Raw genomic sequence first — 23,727 nt, forward strand, 5'->3', positions numbered from 1 at the left:
ACCTATTTTACAAAGAGGAGTGGTTGTCTCTGCTGTACACTCTGTTCTAGAGGGAAAGGTGTTAGAGGCCCAGGGGGACGCCCCGGCCTCTTGCCCCTCAGAGAAATTGTTTGTACCGTTGAACCTGCGTCTTGAGTTATTGAAGGAACATCATAATTCGGCACTTGCTGGGCACCCAGGTAGTAAAGCAACCTTGGAGCTATTGTCTCGTCGTTTTTGGTGGCCAAGGTTGCGTCAGGATGTAATAGATTTCGTGTCTACTTGTTCTACTTGTGCACGCGCGAAAGTCTCTCATACACGTCCAGCAGGGTCTTTATTGCCACTTTTCATCCCCAATAGACCATGGACACATCTATCAATGGATTTCATCACTGACTTACCTTTGTCTGCGGGTAAAACAGTTATCTTGGTAGTAGTAGACAGGTTTAGCAAAATGGTACACTTTATTGCGCTACCCGCACTTCCTAATGCTAAGACTCTTGCTCAGGTGTTTATCAGTGAAATCGTGAAGCTTCACGGGGTCCCTTCCGATGTGGTTTCGGATCGGGGAACCCAGTTTATTTCTAAGTTTTGGAAAGCTTTTTGTACCCGTTTAGGGGTACACTTATCCTTTTCCTCAGCTTTCCATCCTCAGTCGAATGGACAGACTGAGCGTACCAACCAAAACTTAGAAACATACCTAAGGTGTTTTGTGTCTGAAAACCAAGAGGTGTGGTCATCATATTTACCGTTAGCCGAGTTTGCCATAAATAATCGCCGTCAGGAATCCACTGGCAAGTCACCATTTCTTGGTGCATACGGTTTTCATCCCCAATTTTGTACTTTCAAAGAGGGGGGGGTCTTCTGGGGTTCCCGAAGAGGAACGGTTTTCTTCATCTCTTTCATCGGTATGGCAGAAGGTGCAAGCTAACTTGAAAAATATGAGTGGTAAATACAAATGCATGGCCGATAAGAAACGGTCGCCAGGTCCGGACCTAGGAGTGAATGACTATGTGTGGTTGTCTACTAGGAATATTAAGTTGAAGGTTCCCTCTTGGAAACTGGGTCCTAGGTTCATTGGTCCTTATAAAATTGTAGCCGTCATTAACCCTGTGGCTTTTCGCCTGGAGCTACCTCAGACTTTTAAGATCCATAACGTCTTCCATAAGTCGTTGCTCAAGAAGTATGTTCCACCTCTAGAACCATCACCGCTGCCACCTCCTCCTGTTGTTGTGGATGGTAATCTGGAGTTTCAAATATCCAGAATTGTTGATTCTCGTCGGGTCCGCCGCTCTCTTCAGTATCTGGTGCATTGGAGGGGTTACGGTCCCGAGGAAAGAATGTGGGTTCCAGCGTCAGAGGTAAACGCCAACAGGTTGATTCAGGCTTTCCATGTCTCTCATCCGGAGAGACCTGGTCCTGAGTGTCCGGAGGCCCCTCGTGAAAGGGGGGGTACTGTCACGAGGGTGTCAAGAGCCACGCCTGACTCCGTTATACCCGGGGTCAGGAAGTCGCAGCGGGTGGCTGCGCGCTCTATGTCTAAAGATCACGGTGTTTCTTAGTGTTTGTTTTCTGTGTTTGCCTTGCTATCCTTTTTGTCTCACTCAGGGATCCGTAGCTTCTCCTCCTCAGCTGTTTCTTGTCTGCCACTCCCAAACTCCTTATATTCTCCTCTCACACTTCTCTTGTTGCCAGTTATAGAGCTTCCTGCCTGGACATCTATGCTGACCCACTGGAGCTGAGAATCTGGTTGTTGTTCCAGAGTGCTACCCTCCGGATCCCTGTTGGGCTTTTGTTGTCTCCTGTTGTTGCCCACCTGGGATTATATGTTTAGTTTGTATTGTCTGTCCTCCCCTTGGTGTTTTCCTCTAGAGCTAGTGGTGCGGACTAGTGTTCCCACCGCCCTGTTCACTATCTAGGGCTCATCCTAGGGAAAGCCAGGGTTTTAGGCACGTGATCGGCGTACGGGTGAGGAACCCGTCTAGGGACGACAGGGCAGCCAGGTGCCAGACGCAAGGTGAGTCAGGGGTCACCACCTTCCCTCTCACTAGGGCAGGGCCTCCCTCTTTTCCTCCCTCCGTGTCACGTATGTGACAGTTACGCCGATCGTGATAACGCTAGTGTCATCAGCACCTTCGGTCAATTCCTCGCTGCATCTCATGACCTAGAGGGTTCTCCTCTAATAATGGATCAGACCAAAAGAGTTATGCGTTAGGTAATCAGCACTATATCTATATAATCCAAATTATTCCCTTGTATATGCCAACGGGACAGTAACACCATTCCATAAGAGAGAAAAGATATACAAGAAAAAAACAAATAATTCTTGTACACAGGTTTGCAAAAACAAACGATTACTTAGTGGGATCCTCATCCACCTTCTCGGTTCATCCTTATTCTTTCTTGTCTTCCCCCGAAATTCCAATGTGTCTGAAATGATACATAATATTAGTGTTATATGTGACACTCAAAATTGATAATGACCTTGTTTTACACTTTTCTGTTATATTTTTGTTGTTATTTTTTAAAAAGTTTACAATTTTTTTTATAAGATATTTTTGTCAATGAACATGTCCTTCACAGGAGGTAATATTTGAGCACATCAAAGGTAGCACTTCAGAAGGCACCCCTCCCACCTCATATCCCACCTCCATACCTGTAGTCAATATTCAGGCCATTAGGTTGTAAACTATTTAAAGTACGAATCCAATATGATTCTCTCTTTTTGAGCAGCAATACACGATCACCCCCCCTACGAGGCATTGGTATCTGGTCAATGATCCAGCATCTCAAATCCTTTTCGTTATGTTTTTTTTGTGAAAAATGTCTGGGCACAGGCAGATCAGTGCGACCCTTTCTGATGGTGAATCTATGGTTGTTGAGTCTGGTTTTTAAATCAGTGGAGGTTTCCCCTACATATAATACCTGGCAGGGGCAGGAGAGGACATACACTACAAACGTAGAGTCACAGGTAAGATGGAATTTAATGGGGTATACACTGCCTGTATTGGGGTGTGTAAAGGACCTAGATCTGCAGATGAAGCGGCAATTGACACAATGCAGGCACGGGAAACACCCAGTGCCTGATGGTGCCAATGTAGTTTGTCTGGTGACATTTTTGGGTCCCACGTCCGCCCTCACTAATTGGTCTCTGATATTTTTACATCTCCGGTATGCACATAAGGGTGGTGTCTTGAACTCGGGCACATCTTTTTTGCAACCACTTAATACCGACCAATGTCGTTTCAGTATTTTGTTGATATCATTACTATACTCAGAATAAGTGGATACGAATGTAACCCTCTTATCAATCTTCTTGTTTTTGTCACTAGTCTGTAGCAGAAGGTCTCTGTCTAGAGCTAATACTCTGTCTTTTTGTATCCCCAGTAATTTACTGGGATACCCCCTTTGTTTGAATTTAACCGTCATCTCCTCGATGGTTTTATCCAACGAGGTCCTATCAGTAACTATCCTTTTTGCCCTCAAAAACTGCGAGTATGGCAGGTGTTTTATCATACTGCGAGGATGGCAACTCTCGTATCGTAACGTCATGTTTCTGTCCGTAGGTTTTGTGTATAGCTGCGTACTTAAACAACCATTGGAAACGAAAACATTAGTATCCAAGAACTGGACAGAAACATCTGAATAGGTAATAGTAAATTGTAGTTCATCATCCACACTGTTTAAATACCGATGAAAATCATGTAGTTGCTTTTCATATTATATATATATATATATATATATATATATATATATTTTTTTTTTTACTTATTTCAATTTAAAATGTTTTAATGAAGAAAAAAAAAAAGGGAATCTTTAACTTTACAATGGTCCCTTCAATTGCAATGCCCTCAGGTTGCAATATTTTCAAAATGCAGTGGTCTTTAAATATACCTTGAAGCCACATTAACCCTTTCAGCCATGGAGGTTTTTTTGCATTTACCTTTGTGCTCTCTTTTATTTTTAAGTTTACATAGACATATGAGGGCTTTTTTTGTTTTGCAGGACAGGTTTCACGCAAATGATATAGTGGGGAGCTGGAAAAATATTCCAAATGGGGTAAAATTGGAAATAAAAACAGTTTTATGGGTTTTGTTTTTACTATGTTCCCTATACGGTAAAACTGACCAGTTACTTTAATTCTCAAGGTAAATACAATTATGCGATACCACATATGTATAGTTTTTCTTGCGTTTTTATACTGAAATAAAACACCTTGAAAATGTTATGAAATTTGCATAATAGATTGCCTCTCAGTTTATACTGGCAGCATGATACACTGCACTACATTAGTAGTACAGTGCATTACAGAAGCGATCAGAGGCAATCACATGGCAAAGTTCCCTTGTGGGACTAATAAGTGTAAAATCAAGAATTAAAAAATGTATAAAAAATTCTTCAAATTAAAATACCAAAACGCACAATTTTCCGGGAGAAAAAATGAAAACATAAAGGATGTCATTTATTAAGCTGAAATATGCATATATTAGGCAACTTCTACCCGCCCCCATGCCAGGTCTAAAATCGTGGGGGTGGACTTCTTTAACAACCCAAACTACACAATTATCACTTATACTTACTTATAATTACTTATGCACAGTGAACACCATAAAAAAAATGCTAGAATTGCTGTTTTTTGCTTATCCACCACCAAAATGACAGAATAAAAAGTGATTAAAAAAAGTCTTATTTACCTCAAAATGATACCAATAAAAACTACAAGGTGACCCATACAAAATATCAAGTGGTCACGCAACTCCATAGAAAGAAAACAGTTATGGATCTTGGAATGCAGAAATGCAAACATTTTAAAAGGTTCTTTTTGTAAAAAAAAAAATTTGTTAAACTTAAACCAAAAAATATGTTTTTTGTATCACTGTAATCAAACTGACCCAGAGAAAGTTATCTTCTTATTTATGCTGCAAAGTGAAGGTCACAAAATTGACAACATAAACATGCAATGGTGGGTGGCATTGCTGTTTTTTCCATTCCTCCCCAGAAAGGATAGTTAATCAATGATTATGTGTAACTCAAAATACTGCATTAAAAACTACAACTTGTCCTGCAAAAAATCATCGATGGAAAGATGAAACACGTATAGATCTTGGAATCCGACGACCCAAAAAATTGCATGGTCACTAAGGCCCAAAATGCACACAGCGGGATTGGGTTAATATTTTAACTATAGGGACTACTGGTATGTAACACAATTTTCTTCAATCCTAAAGCCTGTTAAGACAACATCCCTTATCCACAGGATAGCGGATAAGTCCCTGAACAGCAGGTCTGACTGCTGGGGCCTCCACCGATCACAAGAACTGGGGCCTGTGCTACCTGTTTGAATGGAGTGGCAGACGTGTTGCTTGACCTCCACTCCATTTAACCGGGGACTACTGTTGATATAATTGCTCTCAAACAATAAGGTATTATTATAATAATTACAACAAGGCTATGTTCACAAATATCCAAATGTATACACTAAATTACAAACAGAGCCTTAGACATTCTAAGAACAATTTTAAAATACATTTGTTTCAGGCTTTACCACACTAAAAGAATCTCCTCAGTACTTACGGCTGCAGAACTCAGTGTTTTGCGACCATGTAAAATTTCCTTAACAAGCTATATTATTGTTGTACATGCTATTCCGAATATATCCAGGTCTACAGTTGTATTGTACTGGGCTGCCAACAAAGAAGGTTGTGATGTGTTTAAATCCGAGATCCAGTTGAGCAAAATGAAGTTCAGGTGGGTCACCACAAATGCCTGGTAAAAAACAAAATAAAGAAGATTTTCTTATTAATACAGAACAAAAAAATCTATTTGTATAACTTCTTAGATGACATTATTGAAATGTTTACTAATCATTCAACAAACTTTGAATACATTAATAATAAATGGAAATATAAGAAACTTACTCCCAGTTATTAGGCTTTCGCCCTAACCCCAAACTAACAAAATAGACTGTCTTATTAATACAAAACAAAAAACCTTTTTTGCATAACTTTATATAGACGACATCATTAAAATACTTACTAACTATTCAACAAACTTTGCATAAATTAATAGTAAATGCGAATATAAGAAACTTACTCCCAGTTATTAGGCTCCCCCTGACCCCAGACTAACAAAATCGACTGTCAGCTCACTAAAGGATCAGAATAATTCCACCCATAGAAGTGAGAGAGGGAGCTCCCATCCTTTGTCAAACCTCTTGGTTGACATGGTCACTAGTGAATTAGTGAATACAACATATACGAGTTTAAACAGCTTGGGACAGAGATCTACTATACCAGTGTTGGCAAACCTGTGGCACGAGTGCCAGAGGGGGCACTCAGAGACCTCTCTGTGGGCACGCGTGCCCTTGAAAAAGTCTAAGGTGTATATATATGCCATAGACTTTTCCTGACATTCATCAGCGCAGGGTGTGCTGTGAAAGGCATAGGCAGTGCAGCAATGCTTCTGCTGCCTGAAACAACCAGAAACAAAGCTCCTTACAGAAAGGAGCTTTGTTATTGGATGCTTTGAGCAGGCTGTCAGCGCATTCGGCGCACTGCTTTTAAGATGTGAAGGGGGAGGGTCCTTCAGTGGCACGTAGTGTTGATCATGGCACCATAGTGCTCGGACTGAACACATCGGAAAGCTCTACCAAGCACCCAAGCATAATGGAAGTCAATGGGAGAACCCGAGCATTAAACCAACCACCCCCTGATCTGCAGAGGGGAGGGTGCCTGGTTCATAGGAAAAGGTCAGAAATTGATGGAAACACCACCGAAATGGTTCGGGAACAGCATGGGGAGGATGTCTGGATGCATCTTGGACTCCCAGATTGCTGATGGGAATGATGTTGTCCGAGTAGTACGCAACTTTTACAGACTGACAATATTACGCACCAAACCGAAGATAAAATCGATTTTAGAGGAAAAATTGTTAGGAAACATTCTTTCCTGATAATTTACTTGTATATAAAGTGCAATTGCTGCCAGAAATTACAAGGAAGACGTACTCCGATACAACCTGTATATCACATAATGGAGGGCCTCATTCACATTGTGGTACAATTGTTCAGGTAGTGGGACTCCTACACTCATAAAGCATATGCACCAAGTGAAAGGGCTGCCAAAAATTACAAGGAACCGGCACTCCAATACACCCTTTGTTACTACAAAAAGGAGGGCCTCATTCACATTGTGGTACAATTGTTCAGGTAGTGGGACTTCTACACTCATAAAGCCTATGCACTAACTGAAAGGGCTGCCAAAAATTACAAGGAACCGGCACTCCAATACACCCTTTGTTACTACAAAAAGGAGGGCATCATACACAGCCCTGAAAAATTATGATTGATGGCCTGCTGGTGACCCGCAAAAACATTTGGAGCAAGGGCCTGCTGATCTGACCATCTAAAACATTGGCGAGGGCCTGCTGCCGCTTTGGTGACTCTAGATAACCTGGGCCCGAACGCACGTCTCCGTGACAGCGACGATCCATTCGGATGTCTGCCCTATGAACTTTAAATGTTATTTTCAGTGCCAACCATGGGTAATGGGGAATCAGGGTTTGATTCCATAGAGGGAGCCTGAGAAACAGCTACGGCTACCACTTTCAAGCAAGGCAGCATGCGCGCAAATTAACTATTAGGCATAATTAGGTGAGGGACTGCAGGTGAGCTGACCCTCAAAAAGATTGTAGGTGAGGGTCTGCTGGTGAGCTGACCCTGTAAAAGATTGTAGATGAGGGTCTGCTTTGTGAGCTGACCCTCTAAACAATTATATGTGAGGGCCTGCAGGTGATCTGACCCTCTGAAAAATTATATGTGAGGTCCTGCTGCTGAGCTGACCCTCTAAAACATTATGATCAGGGGCGTAGCTATAGGGGATGCAGAGGTAGCAGTCGCTACCAGGCCCAGGAGCCTGAGGGGACCCAAAAACCCTTGTGCCACATAAGACACTGGCATTATAGAAAGTACATGCTGGTCAATTTACACCTCTGACTGGAGGGAAGGCGTTAGGTCAAGAATTTGGCATGAGGGGGTGCCCTTTCAATGTTTGCCTCTGGCAGTAGGAAGGCTATGTGCTCCCCTGCCCCTTGCCAACAAGCACTAATGGAATGGGGGCCCAAGCTGAACTCTTGCACCAGGGCCCGTGAGCCTTTAGCCCGCCCTGATTATGCTTGAAGGCCTGCTGCTTAGCTGACCAATGAAAAAATTTACAGTGTTCAAAGCAGGCCGGGTCGCCTGAATACTTTAGCTAGGAATAATGGAATAGGACTCCTGTTCTATTTTGTTGGTTTTCGGAACTGGGGCCATGATTAAGAGGGACGGCCGGGGGCATCCGTATTGCGCCGCTAGAGGTGAAATTCTTGGACTGGCGCAAGACGAACCAAAGCAAAATAATTTTTTTAGTGCACACGTTAAACTGCTGATCTGGCACTGGTAATGTCACTGTCAGAAGAGGACACTGTCTATTGAAAAAGTACACTGTATGTCACAGATACATTTCTTGAGCGCACACGTTACACTGCAGATGTGGCACTGGTAATGTCACTGTCAGAAGCGGAAACTGTCTATAGAAAAAAGTACACTGTATGTCACAGATACATTTTTTAACCGCACACGTTAAACCGGAGATGTGGCGCAGCTAATGTCACTGTCAGAAGCGGACACCGTCTATTGAAAAAGGATACTGGAATGCGCACACTTTACAGGAGATGTGGCGCAGATAATATAACTGTCCGCAGCGGCCTATTAGACGCTATTTAGCGCAGGATGCGCTAAAAATATATATTGCTGCTATCACACACAATAGACCTTAAAAGGACTTTTTGGGTCTCTAAAAAGTTTTTGTATTAAAAATCTTCCAATAACACTCCCTACACTGTCTTTTCCTTCCTATGCTCAGCTCTCCCTGACTGAGGCCTCATGCACACGGACGTTTTTTTATTCCAGTCCGCAAAAATGGGTTCCGTAGTTCCGTGATCCGTGTCCGTTTTTTCTTCCGTGGGTCTTCCTTGATTTTTTGGAGGATCCACGGACATGAAGGAAAAAGTCGTTTTGGTGTCCGCCTGGCCGTGCGAAGCCAAACGGATCCGTCCTGACTTACAATGCAAGTTAATGGGGACGGATCCGTTTGATGTTGACTCAATATGGTGCAATTGCAAACTGATCCGTCCCCCATTGACTTTCAATGTAAAGTCAGGAGTCCCTATTATACCATCGGATTGGCGTTTTCTCCAATCCAATGGTATATTTTAACTTGAAGCGTCCCCATCGCCATGGGAACGCCTCTATGTTAGAATATACCATCGGATTTGAGTTAGATAATGAAACTCAGATCCGACAGTATATTCTAACACAGAGGTGATCTCATAGTGATGGGGACGCTTCAAGTTAGAATATATTACGAACTGTGTACATGACTGCCCCCCAGGGGGCTGTGATCCGCACAATTAACCCCTTAGGTGCCGCACCTGAGGGGTTAATTGTGCGTATCATAGCCCCCTGTAAGAGATCAGGGGCTGCCAGGCAGCAGAGGGCAGACCCCCCTCCCCAGTTTTAATTTCATTGGTGGCCAGTGCGCCCCCCCTCCCTCCCTCTACTGTATTATTTAATTGGTGGCCAGTGCGGCCCCCCGGCCCCCCCTCCCTCTACTGTATTAATTTCATTGGTGGCCAGTGTGTGGCCCCCCCTCCCTCTATTGTATTAATTTAATTGGTGGCCAGTGTGCGGCCTCCCCTTTCCCCCCCCGATCATTGGTGGCAGCGGAAAGTTCCAATCGGAGTCCCAGTTTAATTGCTGGGGCTCTGATCTGTAACCACGCAACCAGGACGCTACTGCAGTCCTGGTTGCCATGGTTACTTAGCAATATTAGAAGCATCATTGCAGTGAATAAACTGGGACTTCCGATTGGAACTCTCTGTTGCCACCAATGATCGGGGGGGGGGGGGGGGGGGGGGAGGCCGCACACTGGCCACCAATGAAATTAATACAATAGAGGGAGGGAGGGGGCCGCACTGGCCACCAATGAAATTAAAACTGGGGAGGGAGGGGGGTCTGCCCCCTGCTGCCTGGCAGCCCGATCTCTTACAGGGGGCTATGATACGCACAGTTAACCCCTCAGGTGCGGCACCTGAGGGGTTAATTGTGCGGATCACAGCCCCCTGTAAGAGCACCCGATGACGTGTTCCGGACAGCTAATAACTGTGATGCCAGTAGCCAACATGGCTATGGCATTACAGTGCGTGCCAGTACCTCCCTGCATGTTTCGAGAGCTTTCGGCCAAGCATGCTCAATCAGTGGCACGCAATCTTCACCAAGAGGCACCAGGCAGGGTAAGTGGCCTTGGGGTCCCTGATGTTGCAGTGGTAGGCAGTGGGCTTTAGGAGGGGTCCCAGCTCATCCCAGTCTGAAGCGCTCAGGAGAATGATGCTTCTCCTCACAGCTGAGCGCTGTAGTGAAGACAGTCTCAAAATAAAGTCTATAGGACGTCTTTACCATCCAACTCATCAGTGATGAGAAGCAGTGCTCTGCTGAGCGCTTCAGACTGCTTGTTATAGATATCAGCAGGGGTTTCAGAGCTGGGACATCAACACTTCCTACAGGAACATTTATCACTCGCATCCCATTCTAAATCCATAGGCATTAATATGGAGTTGGTCCCCCATTGTAGCTAAAACAGCCTCCACTCTTCTGGGAAGGCATTCTACAAGATTTTAGAGTGGATTTTGGAGAGTCTGTGAGAATTTTTGCCCACTCATCAGAAAAGCATTTGTGAGGTCACACATGGATGTTGGATGAGAGGGTGTTTGATAGAGTGGAGGTCAGGGCACTGTGTTAACCAGTCAAGGTCTTACACACCACACTCATCCAACTGTACCTTCATGGATCTTGCTTTGAACCCTTTTTTATATACTTGCTGGAACAGAAACAGACCTTCCACAAATCATTCTCACCAGGTTAAAAGCATATGATTGTCCAAAATGTCTTGGCATGCTGAAGGATTAAAATTCACTTTCACTGGAACTAAGGGGCATAGGCCAACCCTTTAAAAACAAACCCATAGCATTATCCCTTCTCCACTAGACTGTATAGTTGCTACAATGCTTTGGAGTGGGTCCAAAACAGAGATAACATGTGATGCAAATATTTGCATGTCTTCTGTTTTGGACTCACTCCTGCTTTTGTATTCCAAATCATGATCAGGGCCGGTGCTACCATAAGGCAGACCAAGTGGCTGCCTTAGGGCGCACCCTGGGGTAGGGCGGAAAAATGAACCTTCTTTTTTTTTTTTTTTATCACTTGTGAGTTGCGCTGCAGCGTCGTCGGCCACCCGCCCCAGCCTGCATGCGCCGTGCGGCCCCCGCCCTCACTCAGAGTGGCACGGGCACGGCAACACGGTCATGGGGTCAGGCCAGGAGGGTGTGACTGGCGAGTGGCGCAGTGGCGGCAGCAGGGACTGGAGCTGACTGTGTCTGTGAGTCTGACTCGCACACAGCCAGATTGCCGTAGCAGCAGGACAGGTGGGTAGATGATCACTGATGAGCGCACTAGTGACAGAGTGCACAGCATAAATGTGTTTTAAAAAAATGATTACACAAACAACAATCATAAATGGAGGGGGTGGGGATGGTGACTGTGACGTGATGGGAGGGGGACAATGTCTGTAGTCTGTGACATGGGGATGGGGCCAGGGCCGGCTGGGGGTGGGGGTAGAAATGTGACACAATAGGGGGTAATGATGTGATCATGATGTGACACGAAGGGGGTGATGTGACATGGTTTGGAGGGGTAGAAATGTGACATGGATGGAGGGGGAGAAATGTGACATGGAGTGTGGAAGTGTGACATGGAGGGGGAGAAATGGGACATGGAGGGCTGATGTGACATAGGGAGGTGATTTGACATGGAGGGGGAGAAATGTGACATGGGGGCTGATGGCTTACATTGGGGCATGATGGCTTACATGGGGGCTGATATGGGGGGCTAATGGCTGAAATGGGGGGCTAATGTCTGACATGGGGGCATGATGTCTGACATGGGGGGCTAATGGATGGAGGATGATGTCCGACATGGGGGTCTGATCTGAGGCATTGGGGGTCTGATCTGAGGTCTGATTAACATTGGGGGTCTGATTGCTGGTCTGACCTGAGGTGTAATGGAATTTTTCTTTCCTTTTTATCCTCTTCTTAAACCTAGGTGCGTCTTAGAGGGCGAAAAATACGGTCCTCAAACCAGCGATTGTCTGAAGCAGAGAGAAGATACCAGGACCACACAGAGGAGAAGCCATCTGCTGCAGATGGGACCAGGGTCAGGTGAGCTGCGAGGGGGGTGGGGGGGGGCACCAAAATGTAGCTTAGCTTGTGTTGGCAAAAATCCTTGCACCGGCCCTGATCATGATCAAATCCTGATGCAAAACACTGACCATGTGATAGAGGCCTTATTGACGCTCAAACAACAGGACCCATTTTTTTCCTTATTTTTCAAGAACAGAAAAACAAAACAAAAAATGAGTCCTGTTGTATGACATATCAGAACGGGAAAAAAAAATGACAGCCAATAACAGACACTTGTGGCCCCGTAACAGACTGGTAAGGGTGGCAACCGCATGAAGAGTCACAATAGTGGCCCCATAACAGATTGGGGAGGGTGGCAACAGCATGAAGAGTGACAATAGTGGCCCAGGAACAGAGTGGTGCGGGTGAAAAAAGCATAAAGATTCACAATAGTGGAACAGAGTGGGGGGGGGGGGGCAACAGCAGTTGCAGTAAGAGCACAAGATGGCAGATCACAGTAAGGGCGGAGGACAGCAGTGGTAGCAGGTGTGTGGTATCAGATGGGTGACAGCATCAGAATAGTGGCAGCAGCAGGTGGTCAGTAGTCAGGGGCCATTTGTCACAATGTTGTTTCAGGTTCTGCTCCATGTCCTTCTGCAGGGTAGTTTCTTCAGTAGGCGGGCAAAGAAAAGTGCTCATTAGGGACTCAAGACTTAAGTTGCTGCTGATGGATCTGGTGCTGCTCCTGCACCCCCATCCCAATCCAGCAGTCGTGGCACTGGACCATGTTCTGAGGATGGGCAATGGCAGTGAAAGAAGTTGGGTTTTTCATCCCTCTCAGCAGATGTAAAAAAGGCCCGCATTTTGGACCAGTAGTGAGGGTCTAACATTGTGCTATGTCAGAAGTCAACCCTCTGCCGAGTAGTGATAATGCAGCTATCACTACGCAAGCAACTCAGCATGCATCTAGCCATTTTCTCAAGGGACTCGGAGGGACTCCGTGCCTCCATCTCCACTGCATAGTGCCACGGTCTGTCAGGGTCATCTGTGTCTTCTTCGTAGTCGCCCTCTAGCTCCTCCTGCTCCTCTGCTTTCATTTGGGCAGATAAACCACCTAGCTCTGTGTAGAATTCCTGGACGTTTATGTCCTCCTCTTTGTCCTTCTCCTGTGCCAGTTCAGCCTCCACAGGGCTCAGGTGGCAGTGAGATGCAAGCGCCTCATCTTCTGTCCCCTCTCCAGTCAGATTTATCAGCATCCTCTCCAGGACGTGAATGAGTGGAATGAGATCATTCATCCTGCAGTCCTGGCAACTGACAAATAAAGTGTCCTCCTCAAAGCGCCTGAGCAAATAGCCGTTGTCACTTGTCACGCATGAGCTGCTCTAGTGTTAAAGTTACACCTGGGAGTAGTCCTGTCGATCTATATCATCAAGAAATCGGACATGGGTTTCCTCTGCTCATAAATTCAGTCCAACAGGTGGAGTTCCAATGTGTGGAAACATTTCATATGAGGCGTTGTAGGGGAATACCCTTCTGCCTTTGCAGCTTATAGTGGCAGTGTTTTGCACGGTAAGAGTGGCTGAAGTGCATGCACAGTTTCCTGGACATTTTTAACAGTGGAAGTCTTGAGGAACTGGGTGACAAAGAGATTGAAGACATGCACTATGCAGGGCTCATGGGTCCGCTCTCCCTGATGCAGCGTAGGCAGAATGTTCTTCCCGTTATCCAGTGTTACTCCGTTTGCCCAGGCTGACCAGGTGCAGAACTGCGTGACAACGCTGTGCTTTCCTTAGGTGGCATGCTGGAGGACCACACTGCACTGTGCCTACAGAGGAGGCTGAGGACAAAGTGTAGGATGAGAAGGCAGAGGAGAATATTGGTGCAGAAATCGCACAATTACAGAGCAGAGACGGCATAGCAATCACCTGCCCAAGTTGCTGTTGTGTCTGGGCCAGAACCACATTTACCCAGTGGTCTGAAAAGGACATACACTCACCTAAAGAATTATTAGGAACACCTGTTCTTGTCACAACCAGACATCTGAGAAGCTCTGACAGATGCCTTTCAGAACCTCCTCCTTGAGCTTTCTTTGTTTTGGTTTTCAGTTCCTCATTTCATTACTCTCTCTCAGCTGTCTTGTAGTTGGACTGATTGCATCCCTTTAAATTCCTCCCCATAATGCATTAGTGTGCGGTTTATACAACTTCCTGGAGTGTGTGTGCATGCTGATCCTATTTACTAGTCTTCTACAAGATAAGTGTTGTACATTCTTTTGTGATTTTATGTTTGCTGGACCCCAGGTGACCCCGACTCCCTCCGTGTCTAGTGTAGGGAGCCGGTGGTCGTGTCCCCTCACTATTGTAGGGTGTTCAGGTGTTATATAGTCGAGGTACGAGGATATGCGATCATCCACCATTGGGGTGTTCGCATAGGCTGAGCAGTCAGGGAGAGTGCCAGGTCTTATGCAGGGGTCTCCCTTTTGTTCCTTAGTTTTGGATCCAGTGAGTCATATATTCATTTTGCATTGTCTTGTTTCCTGTACACCTTCCGTGACATTATAAACCGCCAAAACCGTCTCAAGCATGGATCCGGTTTCACTATTGACTGAACGCTTCCAGGGTCTTTCATTGGAGGTAGCTGATCTCCGTAAGACTCTTTCTCAGTTTCTAGTGACCGGAACAGCTTGCGTTCATGGAGTTTGTTCTGAGCCTAAGATCTCGCTCCCGGATACGTTCTCCGGGGGTAGTGAGAATTTTGTGCGTTTCAGAGAGGCTTGCAAACTCCATTTTCGCCTTCTTACCCATTCCTCTGGTGATGAGGAACGGAGGGTGGGGATCATTATATCGCTGCTCAGGGGTAACGCTCAGTCGTGGGCCTTTTCGCTGCCGGTGGGGGCACGGCCCCTCCGTTCAGTAGATGAATTCTTTTTAGCCCAGGATCGTGTTGCTTTGGCCGAGTCTAGACTACATCTGTTATGCCAGGGTAAACAATCCGCAGAGATATACTGCTCAGAATTTCGGAGATGGGCAGCTGATACTGGTTGGAATGATGCTGCACTCCGAAGTCAATTTTGCCATGGTCTTTTAGAGGGATTGAAAGATGCATTTGCCTTTCATGAGAGGCCTATCTCCTTGGACTCTGCTTTGTCTCAGGCCGTTCGTATTGACAGGCGTCTTAGAGAGAGAGGAGAGATCTCTCCTTCCTGTCATACTCAGTCCCAGGACAGTGCAGCGGTCTCATTCTGTGCGCAGGGGTCTCAGTCGCTGTCAGCCCCTTCTGAGCAGGAGCCCATGCAGCTGGGGTTGATTGCCTCTGACAATAGAAGATTCAGCCCGCATGGGAAGGTTTGTTTTTGTTGTGGAGGTATAAATCATTTGGCAAATGTTTGTCCCTCTAGGAGATTCAGGCAGTTTTCTGGGAGTAATAAAGAAACAAAAAGGAAAAAATCTTTAAAAAATGTTCCATCTGTTACTATTGGCAGGGTTGAGGCGGAAAGTGAAGGTTTTCCGTTTGCTTGTAGTTCCCGTTTTGTCCTGCCTGCCAGGGTGGCGCTAGAGAGCAAGAACATTTTTTGTGAGATTTTTGTAGATAGTGGAGCAGCTGTCAATCTCATTGATAATCATTTTGCGATAACTCATGGTTTCCAGGTATTCACTTTGGGAAAGGATATTCCTGTTTTTGCTATTGATTCCACTCCACTTTCTCAGAAATCATTAAAGGGCATAGTTCATAATATTCGTTTAATTGTGAGTGATGCTCATGTTGAGGATGTGTCATGTTTCGTCCTTAGCGGATTACCTACTCCTCTTGTGTTGGGGCTACCCTGGCTCACTAAACATAGAGTCTGAGAAAAGGACACATACGACCCTCGAAGTCACCTGTTGCCGCTGTTTTTTTCTTTGTTAAGAAAAAAGATGGTTCTTTAAGACCTTGTCTGGATTTCAGGGAGCTAAACAGTATCACTATTTGTGACCCTTATTCGCTTCCTCTGATCCCGGACCTGTTTAACCAGATTGTTGGGGCTAAAGTTTTTTCCAAATTAGATCTAAGAGGGGCATACAACCTGGTCAGGGTCAGAGAAGGAGATGAATGGAAGACGGCCTTCAATACCCCTGAGGGCCATTTTGAGAATTTGGTTATGCCTTTTGGTTTGATGAATGCCCCAGCCGTTTTTTAGCATTTCGTGAACAGCATTTTTTATCATTTAATGGGAAAATTTGTATTAGTGTATTTGGATGACATTTTGATTTTTTCTCCTGATTTCAAAACTTATAAGGAACACTAACGTCAGGTCTTGCTCATCCTGCGGGAGAATAAATTATACGCAAAACTGGAAAAATGTGTGTTTGCGGTTCCAGAAATTCAATTTCTGGGGTTTCTTCTCTCCGCTTCTGGTTTTCGCATGGACCCCGAGAAGGTCCGCGCTGTGCTTGAGTGGGAGCTTCCTGAGAATCAGAAGGCGCTGATGCGTTTTTTGGGCTTTGCAATTATTACAGGAAGTTTATTTTGAATTATTCCTCTATTGTTAAACCACTCACTGATATGACCAGAAAGGGGGTAGATTTTTCTTCCTGGTCGGTAGAGGCGTGTAAGGCCTTTTCTAATATCAAGGAGAGTTTTGCTTCCGCTCCCATCTTGGTACAACCTGATATTTATCTACCCTTCATAGTTGAGGTTGATGCTTCTGAGGTGGGTGTGGGTGCGGTCTTGTCTCAGGGTTCATCTCCTGCCAAATGGCGACTGTGTGCCTTTTTCTCGAAGAAACTCTCCTCCGCAGAGAGAAATTACGATAGGGAATTGTTGGCCATCAAGTTGGCTTTTGAGGAATGGCGGTTGAGGGTTTTGTGGCAGCCTGCGAGACTTGCGCTCGTGCCAAAGTCCCTCATTCACAGCCATCAGGTCCTCTCCTTTCCTTACCCATTCCTTCCCGTCCTTGGACACATCTGTCCATGGACTTTATTACGGACCTGCCTCGTTCCTCGGGGAAGACTGTGATTCTGGTGGTGGTGGACCGTTTTATCAAAATGGTGCATTTCATCCCTTTTCCTGGTTTGCCCAATGTTAAGACGCTGGCGCAGGCATTTATTGATCACATTGTCAAATTGCATGGTATTCCTTCAGACATGATAGGGGCACGCAGTTTGTTTCCAGATCCTGGAAGGCTTTCCACCCGCAGTCGAATGGCCAGACAGAGCGCGTCAATAAGAATCTGGAGACATATCTGCGCTGTTTTGTGGCGGAGAATCAGGAGGATTGGTGTTATTTTTTGTCCCTTGCTGAGTTTGCTTTAAATAACCGTCGTCAGGAGTCCTCTGATAAGTCACAATTTTTTGGTGCATATGGGTTTCATCCGCAGTTTGGGACAATCTCGGGAGAGGGGTCTTCTGGTTTACCTGATGAGAACAGATTCTCCTCATCTTTGTCATCGATTTGGCAAAAGATTCAGGATAATCTAAAGAGCATGAGTGAGAGATATAAGCGTGTGGCAGATAAGAGACGTGTGCCTGGTCCGGACCTGAATGTTGGTGATCTGGTGTGGTTGTCTACCAAGAATATCAAATTGAAGGTTCCCTCCTGGAAGTTGGGTCCTAGGTTTATTGGGCCTTACAAAATCCTGTCTGTCATCAATCCTGTTGCCTACCGTCTTGATCTTCCTCAGACTTGGAAGATCCATAATGTTTTTCATAAGTCCTTATTAAAACCGTATGTTCAACCCATTGTACCCTCGCCTTTGCCTCCTCCTCCGATTATGGTTGATGGTAATCTTAAATTTCAGGTCTCTAGGATTATGGATTCTTGTGTTGTCCGCGGTTCTCTCCAGTAACTTGTTCATTGGGAGGGTTATGGTCCTGAGGAGAGGATGTGGGTCCCAGTAACGGACATTAAGGCCACTCGTCTCATCAGGGCTTTCCATAGGTCCCATCCTGAGAAGGTGGGCTCTGAGTGTCCGGAGTCCACTCGTAGAGGGAGGGGTACTGCCACAACCAGACATCTGAGAAGCTCTGACAGAAGCCTTTCAGAACCTCCTCCTTGACTTTTTTGTTTTGGTTTTCAGTTCCTCATATCGTTACCCTCTCTTAGCTGTCTTGTAGTCGGACTGATTGCATCCCTTTAAATTCCTCCCCATAATGCATTAGTGTGTGGTTTATACAACATCCTGGAGTGTGTGTGCATGCTGATCCTATTTCCCAGTCTTCTACAAGATAAGTGTTGTACATTCATTTGTGATTTTATGTTTGCTGGATCCCAGGTGACCCTGACTCCCTCCGTGTCTAGTGTAGGGAGCTGGTGGTCGTGTCCCCTCACTATTGTAGGGTGTTCAGGTGTTATACGAGGATATGCGATCATCCACCATTGGGGTGTTCGCATAGGCTGAGCAGTCAGGGAGAGTGCCAGGTCTTATGCAGGGGTATCCCTTTTGTTCCTTAGTTTTGGATCCAGTGAGTCATATATTCATTTTGCATTGTCTTGTTTCCTGTACACCTTCCGTGACAGTTCTATTTCTCATGAATGCGATTATCTAGTTAACCAATCACAAGGCAGTTGCTTCAATGCATCTAGGGTTCTGGTCCGGGTCAAGACAATCTCCTGAACTCCAAACTAAATGTCAGAATGGGAAAAAAAGGTGGGCTACAACAGCAGAAGACCCCACCGGGTACCACTCATCTCCACTACAAATAGGAAAAAGAGGTTACAATTTGCACGAGCTCACACAAATTTGACTGTTGAAGACTGGAAAAATGTTGCCTGGTCTAATGAGTCTCGATTTCTGTTGAGACATTCAAATGTTAGAGTCCGAATTTGGTGTAAACAGAATGAGAACATGTATCCATCATGCCTTGTTACCAATGTGCAGGCTGGTGGTGGTGGTGTAATGGTGTGGGGGATATTTTCTGGGCACACTTTAGGCCCCTTAGTGCCAATTGGCCATTGTTTAAATGCCACGGGCTACCTGAGCATTGTTTCTGACCATGTCCATCCCTTCATGACCACCATGTACCCATCCTCTGATGGATACTTCCAGCAGGATGATGCACCATGTCACAAAGCTCAAATCATTTCAAATTGGTTTCTTGAACATGACAATGAGTTCACTGTACTAAAATGGCCCCCACAGTCACCAGATCTCAACCCAATAGAGCATCTTTGGGATGTGGTGGAACGGGAGCTTCGTGCCCTGGATGTGCATCCCTCAAATCTCCATCAACTGCAAGATACTATCCTATCAATATGGGCCAACATTTCTAAAGAATGCTATCAGCACCTTGTTGAATCAATGCCACGTAGAATTAAGGCAGTTCTGAAGGCAAAAGGGGGCCCAACACCATATTAGTATGGTGTTCCTAATAATTCTTTAGGTGAGTATATAATGTCCTTGACCATAGTTACAGCGTCATATGTCAGTTCTGGCATAAACTGTACCAGACACCCACAGGCTCAAGGACTGCCCACCTTCTGCTCAACATATATGTGCAGGGCCGGTACAGCTTTTTTAGAGAAGTAATTATGGCATGGGACTCTCCAACTTGGGTGGGCACAAGCCATCAGTTCTCTAAAACTTCAGAGTCCATGATATGGAAAGGGAAGGGACTGTAGTACCTGCAACTTGGCCAGGTGCACATTCAGCTTCTAAGCCATTGAATCACATCGGTGATAGATTGTGGCAAAACATGTGAGGAGAAAGAGGAGGAGAATCGTGGCTATAGACGAAGGGAAAAAAAGACAGCTTCCTTTTGCTGTGGTTGAGGAGCCCTGACTGCTGGAGAAGGCGTGCAGGCCAATGGGAAATGCAGCGGTTTTCCCAGCCAACTTTATGGTAATGCTCTGTGTGTTTGACACAGGTCTGTGGTGCCAACATTAGCACCCTGACTGTGCTTCACCTACTGCCCACATCCTGCATACTGCCACGCTAACGTCCTCCAGTGACTTGATAAAAAATTCTCACACTGCCGAGTATGGCATTTTACCCCGACCACTGCCTGCCTCTGCCTTTATGAACCTTTAGTTGTTTCCTGACAGGTAGGCTCCTGAGTAGCAGACGGTCTATCCTGGAGCGTTTGGCTCCAGATCCCCCACTGTTTCCTCCTTACTGGCTCATCAGCATGCTGCCACCCTGCTGCTGTCTCATGGGCCTGCTGCCACCCTCCCCCAGCCCCCACGTGTGATCTGCTACATCATCATCCATGTGATCCCGCCTAACTGTCTTCATTGCAAGTTGCACGTCTAAAGAAGGATGCAGCGGACCTCTCCTCCAAGTATGTGCTGGCCTGTAGCAAAAGAAAGACAGTTGCAGGATAGGTGAGGGCACAGTTGTTCTGGACCATGCCAACTAAGTAAGGTGTCAGAGGAACCCACCGACACCTTAGATGAGGTTGAAGAGCGAGTCAACCATTCCTGTACAGCTGGGTTGTTGATCAAAACACGATCGCTTGTGCTGTAACATTTTTGCCACTGCCTGTTCCTTTTGACGGCCCATGCAACTGTCTGTTGGCCACAGTGTCCAGTAATTAAATCAGTAATGTAACATATAAATTATGGATGGTGCAGCAGATAGACTAGAAAAGTGCGCCTATATATTACACCAGCTGTTGACAATGAATCTGATGCACAGTACGTCTATATATAATTGCACAGATTTATTATTATTGGCACAGCAGATGAAATAGGTACATGCACCTATATATTAGACCGGCTGTTAAGACGAAGTCTGATGCACAGTCAATGTACAGGTATAACAGAACAGAGATGCACAGGATGAGTACATAGATCCTGCACTGTCTCTGCAGTCTCCCTAGGCTCTCCCTACAGTGTCTAAAAACTCTCCCTATGATCTCTCTACATTGTCCCTGCACTGTCCCTATCCATGATTCTCCAATTAAAACTTTGTTAACTGCCTCAGGACTGCCGTACGCAGGATCGCGTCCTGGCGGCGGTCCTGTTATTCCGGGTGGACGCGGCGGTGCGTCATCTCGTGAGACGCGAGATTTCGGTCAAAGCCAGCCCGCGCATGCGCATCGCGGGCCGGCAAAAGTTAGAGTTGTATTTCGTCACCAGCCTGCCAGCCAATGATCGTGGCTGGCGGGCTGGCGATTTTCAAAAAATCAAATCAGAAGCCAGTTAACACTTTATATTTATAAATATAAAGTGTTAAATGGCTTCTCTGCTCCTCTGCTGGTCCTTTTGGTCGGTTGGTCTTAGCAGAGGAGCAGGCATCACAGTGAGTAGCCACCAAACACTACACTTAGCCCCAGATCACCCCCCAGCACCCCAATTAACCCCTTGAACACCCCTTGATCGCCCCTGTCAATCACCTAGTGAAAGGGAAAAAAGTGATCAGTGTAAACTGTCACTTTTTTTTTCACTGGTATTGACTGATAGTTTTAGGATAGTTTAGGCCCCTTAGTTAGGTATTTTAGCGATAGTTTAGCGCCCAGCCCACCACACCGCAGTCACTGATTCGCTGATTAGCGTATCACTAATCAGCATTTGTACTTTTATAGTATCTGTAAGTGATCAGAACTGATCACAGTCAGATCTATAATAGTATTAGTGTCACCTTAGCTCACCCTCCACCGAAAATGCAGTGTTTGCCCGATCAGGCCTGATCGGTTGCCCACACGTGTGTTCACCCACGCCCGCCCCGCCGCAGTGACAAAAAAATATATATTTTTTTGATCACTGCACAATCACTTTACAAGCGCTGCGGCGAGAAAAAAAAAATCAGTTTTGATATTTTTTATCAATCACAGCGGCCTCCGGTACTTCACTAGCCTCCCATTTGTAAGACAGGCTTGCTTATTTTCTTGGGTAGTCTCAGGGAATACCCCCTAAATTTAGTAGTCCAAATGTCAAACAAGGGGTATTCTTCTGAAGAGGCCTACAGGATTCTGACCCAGTCGGATGAGGAATGGGAACCCTCATCTGACGAATCCAGTGGGTCAGAATATGAACCTGTAGAAATCAGTGGCAGTCTAACCCAAAGTTCGGACGAGGAGGTTGAGGTCCCTGATAGCACCAGGCGTACCCGGCCCCGAGTTGCTAGACCACAGGTTGCGCAGGATCCGCTTCAAGGGCAGCAGAGTGGGGCTGGCACTGTCGGATTACGTGGTGAGGCATACACCAGCAGTGCAGCCCATCCTGGACCTAGTACCAGCACTGCCGTACAACATGGTGAAGTGGCGAGCACCAGAAGGGCAGTTGAAGCTGGTATGGTGGCACGTGCAATAGTTACCCCGTCGCAGCCACTGCACAGACAGGCCCGTAGACCCCCTAGAGTCCCTGAGGTGCTGGCAAACCCTTATTGGCAGTCCCCAACTTCAGCCACACCATTAGTTCCCCCTTTCACCGCCCAGTCTGGAGTTCGGGTTGAGACAGCTCAGATCGGTTCGGCCCTGGGATTTTTTGAGCTGTTCTTGACTGCGGAGCTCTTGGACTTAGTTGTGACAGAAACAAACCGATATGCCACTGAATTTATAGCCGCCAACCCGGGAAGCTATTATGCCCAGTCTTTCCGGTGGAAACCTGTCCAAGTTTCCAAATTTAAAATTTTTCTGGGCCTTCTCCTCAACATGGGTCTAACCAAAAAGCATGAATTGCGGTCATATTGGTCCACGAACCCAATTCATCACATGCCCAAGTTCTCTGCTGCCATGTCCAGGACACGATTTGAGACCATCCTGCGTTTCCTGCACTTTAGTGATAACAGCACCTCCCATCCCAGAGGCCACCCAGCTTTTGACCGGCTCCACAAAATTCGGCCCCTTATAGACCACTTCAACCAGAAATTTGCAGATTTGTATACCCCTGAGCAAAACATCTGCGTAGACGAGTCCCTTATACACTTTACCGGTCGCCTTGGTTTGGAACAATACATCCCAAGCAAGCGCGCCCGGTATGGGGTCAAATTGTATAAGCTCTGTGAAAGGGCCACAAACTATACCCACAAATTTCGGATCTATGAGGGTAAAGATCAGACCCTGGAGCCGGTCGGTTGCCCTGATTACCTGGGGAGCAGTGGGAAGACAGTCTGGGACTTGGTGTCACCCTTATTTGGCAAGGGGTACCATCTTTATGTGGACAATTTCTACACAAGTGCGCCCCTCTTCAGGCATTTGTTCCTAGAACAGATTGGCTCCTGTGGCACCACGCGACCTAGTCGCAGGGGCTTCCCCCAACGGCTCGTTACCACCCGTCTTGCAAGGAGGGAGAGGGCTGCCTTGTGTAATGAAGAACTGCTTGCGGTGAAATGGAGAGACAAGCGTGACGTTTACATGCTCTCCTCCATTGTGTCATTGAAAAGCCACTCTGTGTCCACGACTATAATTCGCTAATGGGAGGGGTTGACTTCAATGACCAGATGTTGGCTCCTTATCTCCTTTCCCGCAGGACCAGACGCTGGTATAAGAAGGTGTCTGTATATTTAATTCAATTGGCTGCATATAATAGTTTTGTTCTCTACAGTAAGGCTGGGAGAACAGG

The 23,727-nt window shown here is 46.0% G+C and overlaps 1 protein-coding gene across 2 annotated transcripts in view; it reads right to left on the minus strand.

The window, feature by feature from the left end:
• Positions 1–1,984: 1,984 nt before the first annotated feature.
• Positions 1,985–23,727, minus strand: part of LOC122932627 (complement receptor type 1-like) — a 284,179-nt gene continuing 262,436 nt past the window's right edge. For both annotated transcript variants that reach the window (XM_044287148.1, XM_044287147.1), the window contains 2 exons: positions 5,554–5,745; positions 1,985–2,409 (listed from right to left, as the gene is read on the minus strand). In XM_044287148.1, the coding sequence (XP_044143083.1) occupies positions 5,594–5,745 (152 nt within the window). In that variant the 3' untranslated portion in view covers positions 1,985–2,409; positions 5,554–5,593. The remainder of the gene's footprint in view (positions 2,410–5,553; positions 5,746–23,727) is intronic.

The sequence above is a fragment of the Bufo gargarizans genome, chromosome 3, assembly GCF_014858855.1.
Source record: "Bufo gargarizans isolate SCDJY-AF-19 chromosome 3, ASM1485885v1, whole genome shotgun sequence".
Classification (NCBI taxonomy): domain Eukaryota; kingdom Metazoa; phylum Chordata; class Amphibia; order Anura; family Bufonidae; genus Bufo; species Bufo gargarizans.